The following is a 19,463-nucleotide window of genomic DNA, read 5'->3' on the forward strand; positions in this document are numbered from 1 at the left end:
TGTTGTTCATTGTTAGTTCATGATACTTGTTAACTATTGTTAACAAATTGTAAAGTGTTAGTTTTTTCTATCATAGTGCGACTTTCCATTAATTTCTAATGCTGAGCTAATGATATTTTCTATCCCCTAACCTTAAATTTAACCCTCACATAACCTTGCTGCTTTAAAACATTATTTAGTATGTTTATTACGACATTTTCCTTGTGAGGACTGTTGGATGGTCCTCATAATGTAGGATATTTCAGGTTTTACTATCCTTGTGGAGCCATTTGGTCCCTACAAAGTAGGCAAAACCTGAACCAACCAGCCCACATACATTACTGTTTTCACCAGAGTATGACCCCAAAGAAAACAACAACAACATGCTTTCAGACCATAGCAGTACCAGATTTAGTACTACTATTAATGAATAATTAATATTAACAAACATGTTAGTTTGATGGGGGATGTTTGTGTCTTGTGGAATATGGACCAGTAGAATGACAGAGGGGTCAGTTAAATGTTACCGTGATGCCAGCTGAATTATTAAGATCTGCTAGATTTAGCTGTGCAGTGTTTCTCTCCTGTAAGATCTTGGTGTCCTCTCACATTATTATGCTATAGGGGTTCTTGTACCCACGAGCAGACAGAAAGATTTCTCCTCAGTATTACTTGGTGTTTCTTTTATCCTTGTTGTCAGTGGCATACACCCAATTCACCTATTGGCTTGTCTCTGTTGTTCTGAACACCACAACCCTCTTGGGTCTCTGGAGGGACGAACTCTTCTGTAAGCATGTTAAGAGCCAACTGCAGGTCACAAACATTTATTGTCACTTTGCAATTTGGGGCTGAAACCTTCCATTTTTGCTACACTTGAAAAATGAATGTCCTTTCAGACATTGCTATAGGCTGCAGGATACTGTATGTGACAAACTCTCTCTCCCTCACACACATACACATAATTTGGTGTGTGTGCTGTGTGTACTGTGCTTGTGTGCTGGGAGATTGCTATTAATGCATCACAATTTAGCCGAACTGCATTAAAGCCCCAACCAGTGTTTTGGTGCAAATTTCCATTCGAAAAACTATGAAGACAACATTTCCAATCTCTATCCAATCTTTCCTCCATTATTGTTCATCTGCCTGGCTGATATGAAAATAATGAGGAATGATGTGTTTTTATCAGCGAACAGTTATGTAGGTCATCAATGTTAAACTTCAGAATGGTGGGAGGCACACTTACATGATATAGCCAGATAAAGCATGATTAGTATGCATTCATCTGCCTCTTTTTGTAGCTATGTGTGTGATGGTGATGATAATGCTAATTTATAATCTACAGATGTTTTTGATTATCTACTCACTTGTAATTATATGCTGATTTATTCAATAATATTTGCATTTTAAAAGTAAAACCTTTATAATTAATAAAAGTAATCCTTTCTGAAATAATAAGCATTGAAACCTCTGTTGCATATTAATTTAGCTATATGGAATGCAGTTCTGAATATCACCATGGATGTGATTCGACTTTAGATAATCAAAGCCCTGCTGAATTCAGATCAACAAAATAACTCTTAGTGTGTTATTGCTTACAGTATAGTATAATAGTCCAATAAACAATAGGTTAATATTAAGCAACTTTTTAGACACTGTATTTTAAGTAACTGTGTTGTTTCTTCACCAGCAATGGTTCCAAACAAAGTCAAAGCTGAGTTATCAAGCAACACACAGTAGCAGTGTTTAGATCTGTTTTTGAACAAATTGGTTTAGTGAATGATACAAAGACTCACTGATAATGACAGCTGCTTATTTTCTTCGAGAACAAATCAATGTTTTGAATGACTCAACTGACTGAATGATTCAGTGACTTGTTCCAAAGACTATAGAATAACACAAGACGCGTCACTCGTATTATTTTGAATGGGAGAAAGTGAAACGCGCAATATGGCGGAATAAGTCCCGCCTCCTAAATAAAAGCCAAATGCCGATTGGTAAAGTCATCGCATCACTGCAGTAGCCGTTAGAAGCTCTGGTTCTTATAGAAACAGTCAGACGTTCCTCCGAAATGAGGCACAAGAGGTGCATTTAGGACTGCGCATGCGCATTAGTTTGATCCAGCCTGAAAAATACAGTTTTTTTTGTCATGATTTGAGCGTTTAGAAACAAAATTTATGAGACAGTTGTTGTCATTGGTGATTTAAAATATGAAATTTAACTGAAAGCTTGGCAAACAGCTTTGGAGAATTTGATGTTACCCCATTCAAAGAGAAAGGAGCTGCACTTGCATGCCCAAGAGGCGTTTCAAAGATGGCCGCTGAGTGAAATGACTTTTCTTAAAGGGACTTTGCTTGTTCTTAAAGGTATAGCAACTTGTCTCCAGCTACTAGCGTTAACTATGTAACCTGCAGAAAGAGTCAGTGAAAATCAGGCACTCTTGGAATGCCTCTCATCCAATCGGATTTGAGAACCGTAACTCGTATACAATTTTGCTAATGGCAGCAGGTAAACATATACCACACCTACAGCATTACAAAATGTATGCACACCCATCATACAGTAATCACATTAATAGTGATTAATCGCATCCAATATATAAATATAAATACACACACATACATGTATTTATTTAAGAAATATTTACAGGTATACATGTATTTTATTTTGGATGCGATTAATCACGATTAAAACTGCAACCAACGGGGCTCACCCCTCCATTTCTAAGCACATAGAGAAGCTACGGTGGCCGTCTGGCTGACACAAGACTACAAGACTACTACTACTACTACTACTACTTTTTCTTTGTGCGTATTCAACGTAGTGATGATGCAAGCTGCCTCTAAAAACACAAACGATTTAGAAAAAGAACAACATGGTGACAAAACGTGCTCTGTAGAGCAGTTTGTCCGTTTAGGGCTACTGTAGAAACATGCCGGCGCAAAATGGCGACTTGACATGTAAGGGGACCAGCAGTGTATGTAGATAGAAATGACTCATTCTAAGGTAATAAAAACATAACGGTTAATTATGTAAGGTCTTTATACACCACTGAAAACATAGTTATGTACAGTATATTATATTGCATTTCTGTCAATAGATCCTCCCAAATTTTACACATTGCACCTTTAATTGTTTGACAGCACTTATTCATATACATGCAACTCTTGAGTATTCATGTATTATGTACACACTTTCATACATGAATACAGTGTGCTTCATGCACAAGCATAGTCACGCAACAACTGTGCGATGATTCTTCCCTCTTTCTCTCTTGTCTTCTTTCTTTCTTATTTATTCATCTAGCTCACATTTTATTTTCGTCAGTGCTGTCAGAGTGTGTATGGTATCTCTCCTGGCCTTTTCCCTCTGCCGTCAGACTTCATTAAATCTGCAAGTTGTATTTGCATAAGCGGCACCAAGTCTCAACACCTACATCCCAGGGTGACGTGTCATTTCCTGGTGTGTGCGAGTGAGAGACAGACAGTGCGGTGGCAGCGTCTGACAATATATGCATGCAGCTTTGTTCACCTGTTTGTATTTTGCCAGATTCCTACTGATTCAAGGTAGCCCAACAATCCCAGATGCTTTAGAAGTGAGCTGTGCCTATTATTATTCCACATTGTTCTGTTGAATTTTAAAACTCACTGTCTCGCTGTTGTGCAGGGGGAATTTCTGCTGCGGTGAGCTTTGGTGTACGTGCGCCTGTGGGTGTGTATTTCATGATATCATGTATTACGATATCAGCATGCATCTCCATACACGGCCTATGCATCATTACACTTTCAAATATCTCTCTTTGTGCCTCTCTCTGTGCTGCCATTGTGGTTGGTATTAATGAATTTTATTTTGGGCTAATTTCTCTAATCTCTTAATGACATGCGCAAACGTTCTCAGGATTTCCTCAAAGCTCAATGGCATGTGCATTGAACAGATTTGAGCATTCGATTAGACAAATACAAAATGCAATTTGTTGTCAGAAAGGGAAAGACAGAGAGAGGTGGCGCATATATAGTATACAGCATAATGTTTACACTGCAAAGAATTCTTTTAGTTCCTTTTGAAACATGAGGGTGTGCATTTGGAGTGACTGCGGTTTTGACTTTAGGAGTAAAGGTCAGACAACATGATACATACATTATGCTGATTATGTTCTTTTCCCGTGTATCAGTACCAGTGGAGGAAAAGCGAATAAATAAATCATGTTATTTGTGGCACAATAAGCCATTAGGTTTCACTAGCTTACAGCCTCTGAAATCAGAGTACGGAGAAAAATTCTTTTCGACATTTTTAATTATTGAATATAATACTGACACATGTACTCAATAGCAGTTACCAGGCTGGATAAAAACATTGATAATAAAAGTGATAACCTTTAAACTTTATTCTGCTTGTTTTGAGAATAACACTTTGATCTTTTACACTTTTACATTTTCTAGAATATACTGGTACATCTAATCTGTTATTTCAGATTGTGGGGCTGAAAAGCTTTAATTTAGAAACAAAACAATATACAGAAGTCCATTAGAAGTCCAGATCGATTTTACATGTTTAAATGCTGTTTCAAAGATTCCACAAGGAATGATTGGACCTTCTGATCAGGTATCGCAGGAATGATCATGGAATTGTGGGAAGAACTGAAGGGCAAGGAAGGAGCGAGCATGTTGCCAAAGAGCTTAAACTCCATTGGGTTGCAATGGTGTAGATGATCCAAACATCTTCTGTAAAAAACAAAAAAACAAAAAAAAAAAAAAAAAACAACAACAACTGCATACGGACATCGAGAACCCCCAGCCAACACATTCCAGCGGCTATAGATCCACACCCAGAAGATCGAGTGTCCGGAAGGCCAGGGGGTCCATCGAGGAGGACACATTTACTTTAGGATGGTCCTAATGTTTATGATGGATATATTTCTGGAGATCAGTCTGTTTCTCAGACGTTTTGATTTCAAATAATCTTCGTATGACTAATACTGATCGATCCTGTTAGCTGAAGCCAATGGTGTCTCTAGTTAGTCTTCACTTTCAGCATTTTTGTCCCGGTAAGTTGGGTCCGACGGTTCCTTGGAGCACTATCGGGTCACCTGAAATAGAAAATGAGTTTAGGTTTGACACTTTGGTGTTTTCCTATTAGACACACCTGCACCTGTGTTTACCAGCACATCTGACTCCAATAACCCCAAAATATTAATCATTACACTGTAAAACTGAACAGTGAAATTAATTAAATGAAATTAGTTTTTCACTCAAATAATAATAAAAGTTCATTGTACTTAATAGAAAAAAGTTGTGTGAACTCAAAATTTGATTGTAGTGAATTTAACTCAATGTATATGAGTTTACAGTACTCATACATATTGGTTTTAAAACTTAAATGGTTTACGGCAATCGGTTTCCTTAAAATGGTTTGAGTTACCGTAACTTATCGGTTTTTACAGTGTATGAACTATACTGCCTAATTTCGTACAGAGGAAGAAGTTGTCTGGTTCTCCATCTCTGTTAGTACAGATTTCATTAATGCTTGACATTTATCTGCACAGACTTGTTGTCCTGGCTGCTGATGGGCATGGCCCGCTGGAGCTGTGGGTGAAACAGTTGGCGCCCAAGCAAACTCATTCATTTAGAGCCTGGCACCTTGCCTTTCAAGTTGGCACAGAGGGACAGCTGAGGAGAGTGGCATGGCACAATGCCCGATACTTGATCCACCCTCTCACTCTTTCTCTTTCTTTCCTCTTCCTGGTGTCTCTTTCAGTTTTGGCAAGTTTTATGTTGCAAGAGGTGTGCTGGCATAGAATGAACAGTTACCATGCTGATCAATCATTTTAAACATCCATAATTAATCAAAGCATTTCTCCTCTCTTATATTTTCACAGACCTGTGCTGAAAGGTCTTTGGAATATATAGAATCAGCAGGTGTTCCAATACTGAATACAGACATAGAGAATTGAGTTTATTTAAAAGCATTTCGGAGTGAGTTAAAGAGCTGAAGGTTCAGTGCTGTAGGTCTCATTTTGAGCACAGTTGCATCTGTAATGAGAATTAATGTGTTTGTGTGGGTTTATGTAGTTATACTTTTAAAGGTCCTGATAAAACCTCTGGGGATGTCTTCAAATGTAAAAATGATTCATAAAGTAAAGTTGTTTTTTCTATAAAAAAAGACAATATACGTGCTGTAATATAAATTAAAAGAAAATGTGAGTGTCGCCATGAGGCTATAGGGTGTTGTGGGTGGTTTTCAGTGTGTTGCTATGCTACATTGTGGGACCAAAATCTACCCACAAAGAAAGTGACATAATGTGTGTGTGTGTGTGTGAGAGAAAGAGAATTCCCAAGTTGTGCAAGAAATAACTAACACATACCGCATGTACACTTCTGTTAATTTTGGACATATCACTTCATCTTAAGGCTGTAGGCTCATGTAGGCTCACATGAATTCACTGTGATGAAATATGGATCAGTGTTATGTGTGTGTCATTGATCATATCAGTCATTGACCATACCAGACCTTCTCTTTCTCTTCTGTTCTCCTCCCGTTTTATTTTTTATGCCATGAAAAAAAAATATATGAAATCACCATGACGCTCTTTTTTTAAAGTAACGTATGCAAACGTCTCCATGTATTGTTCTCAACGACTCTCTTTTAAGGTTATAAAACAACGTAACGTTGAAAAAAATCTAAAGACTAAGGAAGTCTAGAGAAATAATATCTGTCGAAACTTTTAATTGGAGAAGTTTATGAACTGCCGATTATGAAAAATACAAGTTAATATAAGAGTATATATATATATATATATATATATATACTCTTATTATATATATATATATATATACATACATACTCACTCTTATTATTATATTAACTTGTATTTTTCATAATCTGCAGTTTATGAAAAATACAAGTTAATATAATAATAAGAGTATATATATATATATATATATATATATATATATAAACCATGTATTTTGCTATTCCTAAGGTAAAAACGTTTTTAAACAATTTTCCTCGCATTTTTTCCGCTTGACAAGAGTTCGTTTTACCCTGCTCTCCAGTGACTGAAGATTAGAATAAATGTTGACATCATGTCTTCTGGTCACTTCATTTTATTTACTGCTTTGTTCTGCCTTTGACTTTTTCTGTTGAGAAGAGTCTCAGTCAGTCACTTCACATCTGTCACTCATAACATAAGTGCTTGTGTGTTTGTTGCTAGGCTTGTCTCTCTTTCTTTGTCTCTGTCTCTCTTTGTCAAGATTCAAGAAGCTTTATTGGCAGGATAAAAAGGGGTTGTCTCTGTTTCTCTGTTTCGTTCTTCTTCTTTTTTTTTTTCCTGAACCAGGCTCTACTGTGTTTGATGTCAGTTCCAACAAACTTCAGGCTCTCTCCACATGAACTCCTAAGGTATGGTGCGGAGCGTGTTCACAACAAGAAGAATTAGGTCACTGAGAGAAAGAAAGACAGAGGCTTTGTTCCAAAATCAAGCGAGCTGCCTACCTAGACAGTATTTTATATACTGACAAACACCAGCCACATTATAAGGCAGCATTGTTTGTATCTTTCACAGAGAGGGCAATAAATGCAAAAACACTGTAACAAGCCCAGTGGAAAAAAAAGATGATGAACAAAGTGAGATCATGTTTATTATGAGTCCTAATATTTGTGTGTGATATGTATTTTATGGTGGAGTGCGCAGTATTATCTTAGCAATATATTAATGCCAAATTATTATCTGTTGTGTGTTTTCTGTTCATTCATTCAGAAACTGGAGTTTAAATGACCCTGACAGATTTCAAAGTAATGGCATTCTCAGGCCAAAAGGACAGTCCTCTTGTTTTCAGGTGTATGTACATGTATGTGTGTGTGTGTGTGTGTATACTAACCTTGGTGGTCTTCACCTTGTTGCCTGTGCTGCAGCTCCAGCCTGTGAGGTCGGGCAGGACTTTACACTCCTCACCATCCAAACACGGCTGCATCTGACACCACCACTTCTGAGCTACTATAGACGCTACACACACACACACATCACAGGGAACATGGACAAGACCACTAAGGTTAATACATACAGACACAGTCACTTTCTGGAAGTATAGGGGTCATATCATGGAATAGGGAAAAAAAAAAAAAATCAGGCAAAATGTTGTGCTGATCCTGGCTGGGTGTAGCACCTACAACACTGCATATCCTTTTAAAGAAACCCAACATTACAAATGTATACAGTAGGTCCCAAACCAACTCAGTGTGGATTGTTTTGTGAAGTGGAGGCTTTGCGAAGAAACTGCCTTATTTAAGCACAAAGGTTAGCCAATCATAAAAAAGGGTATTAGATTTCATAGCAAAAGCATCCTTTAATTTCTAAGGGTTGGAGAAAGGGTGGAAAATTGACCTAAAAAAACTAAATTACTAGGGCTGTCGATTTAAAGTGTTAATTTAGCACACTTAATTATAAAACATTAATGCATTTAATCATGCTCCCTGACATGTACATGCTCCCTGCTTTTCCACTGCATGGTACTACTCGGCTCGGCTTGCTCGCTTTACTTTCGGTTTGCTTTTCCACTGCAGTTTAGTACCGCTTCAAAGTGGATGGGATTATAGACTAATCTTATAATTGCGCCGCCTCTACTGCCATGGATCTGCTCCTCAGCTACCAATGAGAGGAACATCTGCACCTTGTCTACTGACCACAATACAGCCATTTCTTTTTTTCAAGTTGCGTGCGACGGTCATTTAAAGCAAGTCATTTCGCGAACAAAGAATACTGTGGTGGCTGTTACTGATTATTTAAATCTAGCGGGTTTGGTGTCTTGTGTTTCAAATCCAATGACGCTGGTAGTGACGATTCTCTCTGACCAATCAGTGATCTGCAGTGTTTACACGTCACATTTTAGTATCGGTACGGCACTCTTGGAACCTCAACCGAGGTGGTACTATTTAAGCGAGTCGTACCGTTCCGTACAGAGCCGTCCCATGCAGTGGAAAAGCGCCAATAATTGAGCCGTACCGAACTGTACCATGCAGTGGAAAAGCGCCATTACAGAGAGCAGGTAGTACAGAATGAGTACTCAAACAGGATGAGACGGGACAGCAGGGGTCCTGAGATGCATTCATAGTTTTAAGTTGGCACAGTATCTTAAAAACGTGCCAATTAGGATGCAAGACGTGACTCAACAACCAAAGGTGTCCATCTAGTAATTAATTATAATAATTAATGTAATTAATTCCATTAAAATTCAAGCCCCATAAATTAAGATTCTTTTTGTACCTTGACTTAAGCTAAGTGGACTCCAGGGAAGGACATAAAATAATTAAAAAAGAAAAACGAAAATAGGATATGACCCCTTTAAATACAGAGGATCATGGATCAGCTCAGGAGCAAGAAAATGGCAAACAGATGAGGAGCTATTTGAGATGATACAGAGAGAAAGAATGAAGCATGAGATGGGGTGAAACGTGGCTTATTTGACATTTCCTCTCACGCAGAGCGCTGTGTGTAGAGACACTTGAGCTATTTTTTCCTGAGCTTACAGTCAGGCAAAATAAGATAACGATCGATTTCTCTGTCAAGTGGACAGTGTTGACACAATATTAAATGAAACAGCCAGACAGCTGAGGGAGACAAAGAGACCGAAAGACAGAGAATGAGAGAAAAAGAGACCGGGGAGAAAGAGTGAAAGATGCAGCGCACAATTTATTGCTTTATCCTTGATCATCATACATATAGGGGCAAATTTGCTAGTTGCACCAACAATCCAGTTAATCCAGACAGTAAATGCACTGAACCAGCTCTGTCAATGAGTATTTAAATTAAATCACTATCATTATTTTCAGCACTCTATGTGAATTAGACTATTATTAAAACTCAGCACAATTTGCCTGAATAGAATTGAAATGAACTGAAGATCTGTTTTACCATCCACACAGGAAGGTGCAGCCCTTGTCGTTCCAGCGACTTGTCCTGGGAAGCAGGAACACTTAACCGTCTGTGATCGCTCCTCAATCTTATTTCTGTTACAGCAGCGGTGGGCTGCAATCACCTCACATGTGCCAGCCTTCACGTGCACTGCAACAAAGAACACACACACATTTCATAAGAATATTTGTCTCTGAATGACATTGCAGTCAGCATCTCATTTACACAGGCACACCTGCAGTCAGTCATTTCACCACAGTCTGTTCCCGCATAGACATATTGTCCCACTGTTATACGTTTTATGCAATATTTATAGTTGAGCTGTCAATCAAGTAATTTTATATATATGATATACAATTTAAATATATTTTAATTTATCATGTAATTCATTTGATATTTTAATTTTACATCAAATTAATTACATTAATCACATTTTATTTAAATTTATTTTTTTATACATATTTTATTACATTTAATTTCTATTTAATTACATTAATCACAGTAAAAATATTTTTCAAAAAATTGTTTGAAGGACATATTTGGCTGTTTCATCTTTTCACAATGTTTTTTCAGCATCTTACACCATGAGCACCATTTTTCTTAAAATCTCTTGTGAGTTAGTTTAACTTAAATGGTTGTTGTAAGAACCTTTTTTATTATGAAATTTACATACACATCAGGGGGCATGATTAGTTGCGCACATTATTTGTTGTGTTATTTTTTATATATTATATATTTGTACTAAATTGAAATGTTAAAATGATAGCCATGATTGATAGATATTTTTTAATACTTTAGCCTACTCAAATAATCCAGGCCTGTTTTTCTTATGCAGGAAACATATGAGCTTCTCTGTATTTTTTTGCAAGCTTTAATTAAAGCTCTGAGGGTCACAGAGATGAAAAGAAGACATAACCAAAAAATTAATAACAGAACTGCTCTGGGTGCCCGACGGCTACTTGCTAGGCCATCAAAATTATTGAAATTCTAACAGAGATCTTCACCATCTCACTATCTCAATATCACATCAAAAAAAGTGTTTTTCTCTTTCCGAGTGTTTGAAATTTGTAGACATGCCTTTGAAATATTAAAGCTGAAATTGCAAGGCAGAAAAACACTGAGCTCTATTAGCGAAAGGAGAAAAATGGCAATAATGAGTTAAAAACAAACGTTTGAATTCTTTTTTTCAAAGATCACTTCTGATCTTTCTCAATCCACCCACCTTGTCTGGAGCATTCAAAACAGTTTATTGTGGATCAGTACAGCTTAGTGGGTTTCACCCTACAAAGCACCAGAGGCTTCAGCTGAAATTTAGTCTAAGCTATTGAACATGCCCCTTAATGTTTGGAGCGAATCTTAGCATCAGCCGTTGTGTTTACAGGGGGATACTCTTCTAACTGTAAGGTGGTGTAAAGTTTCTGATCCTTGTTTGTGGAGGGAGTTTTAGTACAGGGACAGTTATGGGCATACAGATCGATACAGCAGCTTTGGGGCGCTTTTCTTTAATATCGCCCAAAATAAAAACTCTACATCTGTGCTGGGCCATCTATTTCAAATCTCACTTGCTTGTTCCAGATTTATTGGCCATGAAAGTAAGTTGTGCCTTAGTTTTTGGCTGTAGTTTCTAAGAAAAAACAAAACAAAAACAGCCATGTTCTAAAGCAAGCTGTTTGTTCCAGTCAATTCATATATAGGTTTTGGATATGGATAACATGACATCATAGTTCTGCTGCTGCACTTCCTCTATTACTAATAATAGAGATACAGGATGGACAAGTGCAGACAGGCGCAATTGGTGTACAAGTAAAGGCCTATTCACAACAAGTGAACATTTTGATGACATTTTAAGCAAAGCATTAGATCTCAATGAACTTCGTGACATTGAGTGTGAAATATTAAGACTGTGGTTACTCATTTTTTATTCAGTGGTTATGTTTATGTGTGGATGCTGAGCAGTTAATTCAGAAAGAGAATTACACTAAAGAAAAAAATAATTTTCTTATTTTAGTGCAGTAAAGCTTTGTAAACAAGGGTTAATTCACCCAAAAATGAAATTATTTACCTTCATGTTGTTCCAAACCCGTAAGACCGTTCATCTTTGGAACACAAATTAAGATATTTTTAATAAAACCTGATGGCTCAGTGAGGCCTCCAATGACAGCAAAATAATTAACACTTTCAAATCAGAAGCTTCAAAGCTTTACAAATCTTTTGTTTCGAATCAGTGGTTCGGAGCGTGTATCAAACTGCCAAAGTCACGGTGAACCATTGAAATTTCGAAACACTTATGATGTAACAAAGCCTCGTTTACTGAAATCACGTGACTTTGGCAGTTTGATACGCGCTTCAAAACCACTGATTCAAAACAAAAGATTCGTAAAGCTTCGAAGCTTCATGAAGCAGTGTTTTGAAATCGCCCATCACTAGATATTGTTGAATAAAGTCATTATTTTGTTTTTTTGGCGCACAAAAAGTTTTCTCGTCGCTTCATAACATTAAGGTTGAACCTAGTCACATGAACTGTTTTAAATATGTCTTTAGTACACTCAAAAAAATAACTCTTTGAACGAACATAAAAAAAATCATGGAAAGGATTTCCACATGATTAAGTTGCTTTATTTCAGCATTATGCAATTCTGTTATTCCAATTTAATGTACTTACGTTGGGTCAACACAACCAACTTAGTTTTTATTAACATTAAAGGTTTATTTTTACTCTATGCAAAATCCTTGAGTTGTGACAAAACAACTGACTAAGGAAGAATCTATGTAAAATAGTTATGTCCAACTTACTCAATTCAATCATGGACAGTGGTTCCACATGATTGAGACAAGTAAAATCCAATAGATTCAACCATGTTAAATTAACTAGAATCAACTGTGTTCATTTAAAATAAAATAAATAAAAAGCAATAAATAAAAAAAAAAAAAAAATTGTTTTCATATACATTGATTGTTACAATTAATTCTTCTTGTTTAATTTTGTGATTTACATAACTTTTGTGATGTTCTGTGTTAGAAATCTAGATGTGATACTGGATGCATCCTAAATTGCCTTAACCAAAAACATTGTAAAGCCTAAATTGATCATAAGTCCATTGGTGGCAATGGTTTTACAATCAACATAGGCTTACAATGCTTTTGGGAAATGCAACCCAGAGCACTACCACAGTGATTACTTTCTTATTAAAGTAATTTGAAAGTTTGTCAGCAGGTCCTCAACCCAAGCACAAGTGCAACAATTCACCACAATGGTAACCCTAAAACTATTAATTAACAGAAACTTTTAAATACCAACATAATAGAACAGTAAACATTAAAAAGTCTTTCCATTTTCTCATCTTCCAAAAAACTGCTTAAAATAACACTTTATTTCAACATTTACACTCCTAGTTCAGCCCCTTTGCAAAGCATAATGGGAAGTGAAAATCCTGTTTGATTGAGTCCTGGTTGGGTTTACTTGATTGAAACATGTTATTCCAATATGAAAACATCAAGTTAAGTCAAAGTGTAATCGTTTCAAGTCAATTTAACATGAATCAATCACATTTAAACCAGAAACCTGATACAATGGCGTTGAATCAAAATAAGTTGTTTAAATAAAGTGAACAGCATCAAAAAATCATTTTTTTCAGTGTACCTTTCTGGGCATTTGAAAGTGTTTAATTTTTATTTAATTTGTGTTCCGAAGATGAACGAAGGTCTTACGGGTGTGGAACGACATGAGTAATAGAGGAGTAATTAATGACAGAATTTTCATTTTTGGGTGAACTAACCCTTTAAAACAAGATACATTTGAATTGCAAAACTAGGTATAATAAGACTTAGAATAAGGTTAAAAGAGTATATCTAGAAAGTACACTCTAAAAATGCTGGGTTGTTTCAAGCAAAATATGGACAAACCCAACCATTGGGTTAAAAATGTAATTAAAAAATTTAACCCAAGTGTCGGGTTCGTCCATATTTGACCCAAATTTGGGTTGAAACAACCCAGCACTTTTTAGAGTGCAAGTTTATAGTTCTTACCCCACTGAAAAGGTTTCTTTAACTTAAATAAAGGTAAATAAATCTCAAAATAACATTTTTTTTTTTTTTTTTTTTAGACAAGAAAAGGATGTTTTAAGGATGTTTAGATGTTTTTTATTCCTGGAAAACAAGATAAAAAAGTAAAAGATTTTTTTTTAATTGTACAAAAATTCTGAAGTGGACTTGGTGTGAATTGTCTTGCAAAAAAAACGGCAGTACAGCACGAGGAACAGGCTAAGCAATGGAACCGCTGTGTTGTAAAGGACTAAGATGAACCAACCAACACGATCAAATGTTACATCAGTGTTAGAATGTAATGACCTTTAGTTGAAACATGAAATTCTTGTGAGTGCTGGAATGGAATATCCTTCAGAACAGAGCATGCTTTATGTTGCTTTAAGGAATGGCTCTGTCCTTCAGTGGATGGGCAGCACAGGGTGAAACAGCCACTCAATTCAATCTCCGCACACATTACCTCACATCAGATTAATCCATCCTGACTGGGTCAAAATGGGGGCTGACGCTGCTGGTCAACAGCCTGTGCTGTGTGTGTGTGTGTGCAAAATGTGAAAATGTCAACCGTCCCGAGAGATCGACTTCTCAGCTGAGAAACGGTTCTTTCAACCATATTCTTTCTCATCATGCATCTCACTATCTGCAGTGACAGGGCATTTCATTTCTGTGTTCCCAACATGATGGGATTCCACAATATGGCCCCCGAAGATTTGAACAAGGGTGTTGTTCTCTCTCTCTCTCTCTCACACACACACACACACACACACACACACACACACACACACACACACACACACACACACACACACACACAGCGCCTGAGAGAAGTTTGGGTCAGGGGTCTGAGAGCGTGTGTTTGTCTTAGGGGAGTTATGTTTCTTTATTTCTTTCTTTCTCTTCATTTCTCACTTTCTCACCTCCCACTATCTCCTTCTTCTCCCTCTCTCTGGTCCCGTTTTTTCATTTATTTCTATCCTGCAAAAATGTAATTTCCTACTCAGTATGTTTGTCTTGTATCAAAATTAAGTGTTTTTTTTTCTTCAATCAATCAATCAATCAATCAATCAATCAATCTATGGGTAGACATATTTTATTTGAATTTGATTAATATATAAGTACTATATTATTCAATAGTAAATACATTTTTAAATACTTTATTTAATAATATAAATATAAGTAATAATATTAAATTTATGTGTTTTTTTTTACTTTCAGTTTTGAATCTATTTAAAGTAAGATGTTCTCTCATTCAGTGGTGGTTTCTGTGAGATCTCCCCTCTGCCTGTATTAATACCAACTTATCAAACTCTGCTGATAGAAATGTCAGGATGTAAATATTGTGAGTGTTGGATCCTCTCAGAAGGGTGAATTATATTACTCAGTCATTACAGACAGAAAACCTTCAATTCGTGAGGGAAACATTGCGTAGCTCAGAGGGAGTGCTGCCCAAATCAGCTGTAAATGCCAAATGCAAATATTTGTGTAATCGGAATGAGAGGGCGATGGCTTTCCTGTATCGTGGGACCTCAAGACGGCAGGGAGACAGGTTTGATGCATTAGAAATCATCAGGATGGAAAGAAAAAGATTTGTATTCTGCACCTTACTAGCCACAAGAGATGCTGTTAATTGCTCAGTATGTTAATGATATCTTCATGGTGTTTGCCGGCTTTACTTAGACATTTCACTTAGTCTCCAGAAACTCTGTCTGTCTTGGGCTCTCATGCATCACTGCTCTCGTTTCTCTAGGTTTATCCTGCCCAAAATCAAATACACAAAAGCCTCACACAGTGAACCCTTCTCATAATATGTAATAAACAGTCTTAACATTGTCTCAACTGTATAGTGCAATTGTCACAACTGTTCGCTGAAACATCAGAACTCTATTGCATGTCTGCAAAATGTAATTACTCACCCAAAACATTTAATTCAAGCTTCAAAACCTAGTTTTTGTGTCAGTAAATTGGCCAATGCCACCAAAATAAAAAAGTCTTTTTGTAATCGTGTGAGCCATACTGGTCAAAATGTTTAGATGTTTTTTTTCATCATGGAAATATTTTTTTTAATACTAATTTCATGTGCTTTCTGTCTGTTTTCTACACTATACAAGAATGTCAGATTTGTCTATATGAATGCTCTTGTGTCTCACACTGAGATTTTTAGATACAGATTAGGTGTCCTTATCTACATGTACTTACATAAAAACAAAATACAGTGTACTTATTGTGTTCATATTGTATTGCAAAACACTTTTGCTGCTATTGAAGTGGAAAACGGGTAAGCTTAGGGACAGGTTTGGTGGTATGGGTAGGTTTAAGGGTGGGTTAAGCAGGCTCAACAGTGTAATTCTAGGTTTAATTAGCTGTAATTACATGCAAGTTTTTTTTTTTTTTTATATATAAGTACAATGTAAAAACGTGTACACAATAAGTGCATTGTATCAAATTATTAATTTAAATGTTAGTTATAGTAGTTAAAGACACCTAATATAAAGTGGGACTGAACATTTTTCTTTATACAGCACATATTTGTAGAAATGTGTTACATGTAAACTGAAAATTCACTGTTGCTTGTTCATTTTTATATATTCTAATATGTCTTCCCCTGACACCACACATTCTTACGTATCTTGCTCTTCCACAACAAGCAAATGCGAATTTTCAGTTTATTTGTAACACATTTCTACAAAAATAAACTGCTGGTGCTGTTTAGGGAATTAGACGTTTCACCATGTTCAAAAATGGCAGTGATTGTGCTGGGAAAACTCCATATAGCCGACTATATGCTTCCAAACTTGATTGGTTGATTGGTAAGATTGTTATTCCTATTTCATTACAATGGCAGGCCATTTGCCAATTCAGCAGACATTACAAACATTCCATGTGACAGGTATTTATGGAATATACATGCATGTCTGACAGATTTTGATAACTGAATGGATCATTTTGCACGTGGAGGCTGACATGATGAAAGAATGTTTAGAAGTTGAAAAGAGTTTGACAGTTTCACTGAGAATCAACTCATCAGTTTTGATCAACAAGCCATGTGCATTTAATTGTTGTGCAAATTGTAGAAAATTGTACTTATTCTTTTGCACACGTGTCCATAACACATACAAATTGCTTAAATCAGTAAGAAATCCAAATCTGATGAGAACAAGAAACGAATTGTTCAGAGACCTGAACTTACTGTTTTGAGAAATAAAAGTCTCATTCGAGAACTGAGCCAAAGCAATTGAGAAAAACTTTAATTACTTAGTTTCTTTATGTACAGACTTATCAGGGTTGGACAAAATTCTGAATTTAATTCACAAGTGTGAATTTGAATTCATTTGGCCACACATCACAGTCACACGGGTATATTTGGTATAAGTCACACGGGTATATTTGTAGCAATAGCCAACAATACATTGTATGGGTCAAAATTATCGATTTTTCTTTTATGCCAAAAATCATTAGGATATTAAGTAAAGATTGTGTTCCATGAAGATATTTTGTAAATTTCCTACCGTAAATATATCAAAAATTTATTTTTGTAAGTTATATGCGTTGCTAAGGACTTCATTTAGACAACTTTAAAGGCGATTTTCTCAATATTTCGATTTTTTTTTCACCCCCAGATTCCAGATTTTCAGATAGTTGTATCTCAACCAAATATTATCCTGTCCTAACACACCATACATCAATGGAAAGCTTATTTATTTGGTTTTCAGATGATGTATAAACCTTAATTTAAAAAAATTGACCCTTATGACTGGTTTTGTGGTCCAGAGTCACATATGGTCAGCATTTTCTGTAGCAGTTGTGGCACGCTTTCAGAAACCCTTCACCTTCCCCAGCTCCACCTGTATAGATCTGCTACGGGTAATCCATGTATGCTATTTTGTATAGCAGCAACATGTTTTATTTATAGTAGCAGCAATAACCAATAGCAGCAGCAGTGTAGCAGATCTATTCTGCCAAGACCAAACATTGTCATATCCATTACCATGCCAAAAAAATATTTTTAACTACTAGTTTTAAAACTATTTTTGTTCTACATCACAATGTCCACCAGATTGTTTTCATGTAAATTTCTAAAATTAAATTTGAATCCATTAATTATATGTTGATATGATAATTGGCATCATTTTAAAGACTTTTGGTGAAGTGGCATTCTGGGAAATGAAGTTTTTTTCTACCATGGGCCTTAAAATTGAAATATGAACAGATTTTCAGAGTTGATGTTTCAGACATTTTTTATTAATATCATATAATGTTTCTGGAAATGCCTTCTGTATTATGTATGTATGACAGCATGTTTATGAATAATAATGAAAAATGACATGAATTATACACTTACAGAGATTATAGCAATTTTAAATGCAACTTTAATTAAAATTCAATTCAGATTTTGGAATTAGAATTTAAAAGGCATTCTTAATTAAATTCTGAATAACATACCACTACACATTACTGTAATTTCTGGGGGTCATTATGATGATAATGATGGGAAGTTTCTGATATGCCAACCCAAAACACACAGCCTTCAAGAAGCAGTTTATCTGTATAATTATAAAATCCCACACTGATATATCAAACAGTTTCTCGTTCAAAGATCTCAAATGTCTGTGGGGAAACTGACAGTCATTATGTCTCTGAAGGCGCATCCCCTGTGGCGTAGCTTTAAAATCATCTCTTTAGAAGAAGAGCCCTCAAATGCATAAACATATTCATATACACATGCACAAAGACGAGCTAAATCATTTTACAAACATGGGCATAGATCCTTTTTTCGGAGGTTCACACAAAACCAGCAGAGACAACATGAAATATATACAACAGTAATTGACTAAAAGAAAGAAAGAAAGAAAGAAAGAAAGAAACAGTGTTTTAAAATTCATAATAAAATGTGTCAGGTTCGGTACAGGAATCTAAATGTAGCTTGGGTTTCTTCTCTAATCAAACACACCTGAAGCTGTAATCAAGGTCGTTGGGTTCATTTGAAAATCACATTGTTATAGTGCAGGGCTGAATCTAAACTCTGGAGGAAGGAGGATCTTCAGGAATAGGATTGACTATAACTCTCTATATATCAAATTTTTATCTCATATAGAATTATCTTGCATATATCCTACAGAGGGAGAAAGGAAGAGGGAAAGAAAATATATATAAAAAGAGATATTGTAGCGAGAAAAGCACAAAGCCATTGTTGAACTTACTGTGTTATACTAGCAGGTCTAAAGCTTTCATTTCATTATCGATCTTTTGGATGGCTTTAATATATCACTGAATTCACCGTGTTTGTGTGTGTGTGTGTAGTAATAGTAGTTGTGCATTCAATTGTTTGTGCACTGCACTGTAATACACTGTGAGCAGATTGCTGGCAGGTATTATAAAACAATGCAGTGAACACAGACACATGTTCTCATATACTATTAACCTGTTTGACTGTTCATAAGACCAGATGCATAAAGAAACACATTGCTGAAGCTAATGGGTTTTTTGTGAATCTTGCTCTGTCTGTAGGTTTGAAAACACATTCAAATTGAAAATATTTCTC

The 19,463-nt window shown here is 35.9% G+C and overlaps 1 protein-coding gene across 1 annotated transcript in view; it reads right to left on the reverse strand.

The window, feature by feature from the left end:
- Positions 1-4,251: 4,251 nt before the first annotated feature.
- The window catches only part of tafa3b (TAFA chemokine like family member 3b), a 91,499-nt gene continuing 76,287 nt past the window's right edge, over positions 4,252-19,463 (reverse strand). The window contains exons 3-5 of the mRNA XM_051903824.1: positions 9,884-10,033; positions 7,854-7,978; positions 4,252-5,062 (exon numbers count right to left, since the gene is read on the reverse strand). Coding sequence (XP_051759784.1) covers positions 5,051-5,062; positions 7,854-7,978; positions 9,884-10,033 — 287 coding nt within the window. The 3' untranslated portion in view covers positions 4,252-5,050. The remainder of the gene's footprint in view (positions 5,063-7,853; positions 7,979-9,883; positions 10,034-19,463) is intronic.

This window comes from Ctenopharyngodon idella, chromosome 8 (genome assembly GCF_019924925.1).
Source record: "Ctenopharyngodon idella isolate HZGC_01 chromosome 8, HZGC01, whole genome shotgun sequence".
Classification (NCBI taxonomy): Eukaryota; Metazoa; Chordata; class Actinopteri; order Cypriniformes; family Xenocyprididae; genus Ctenopharyngodon; species Ctenopharyngodon idella.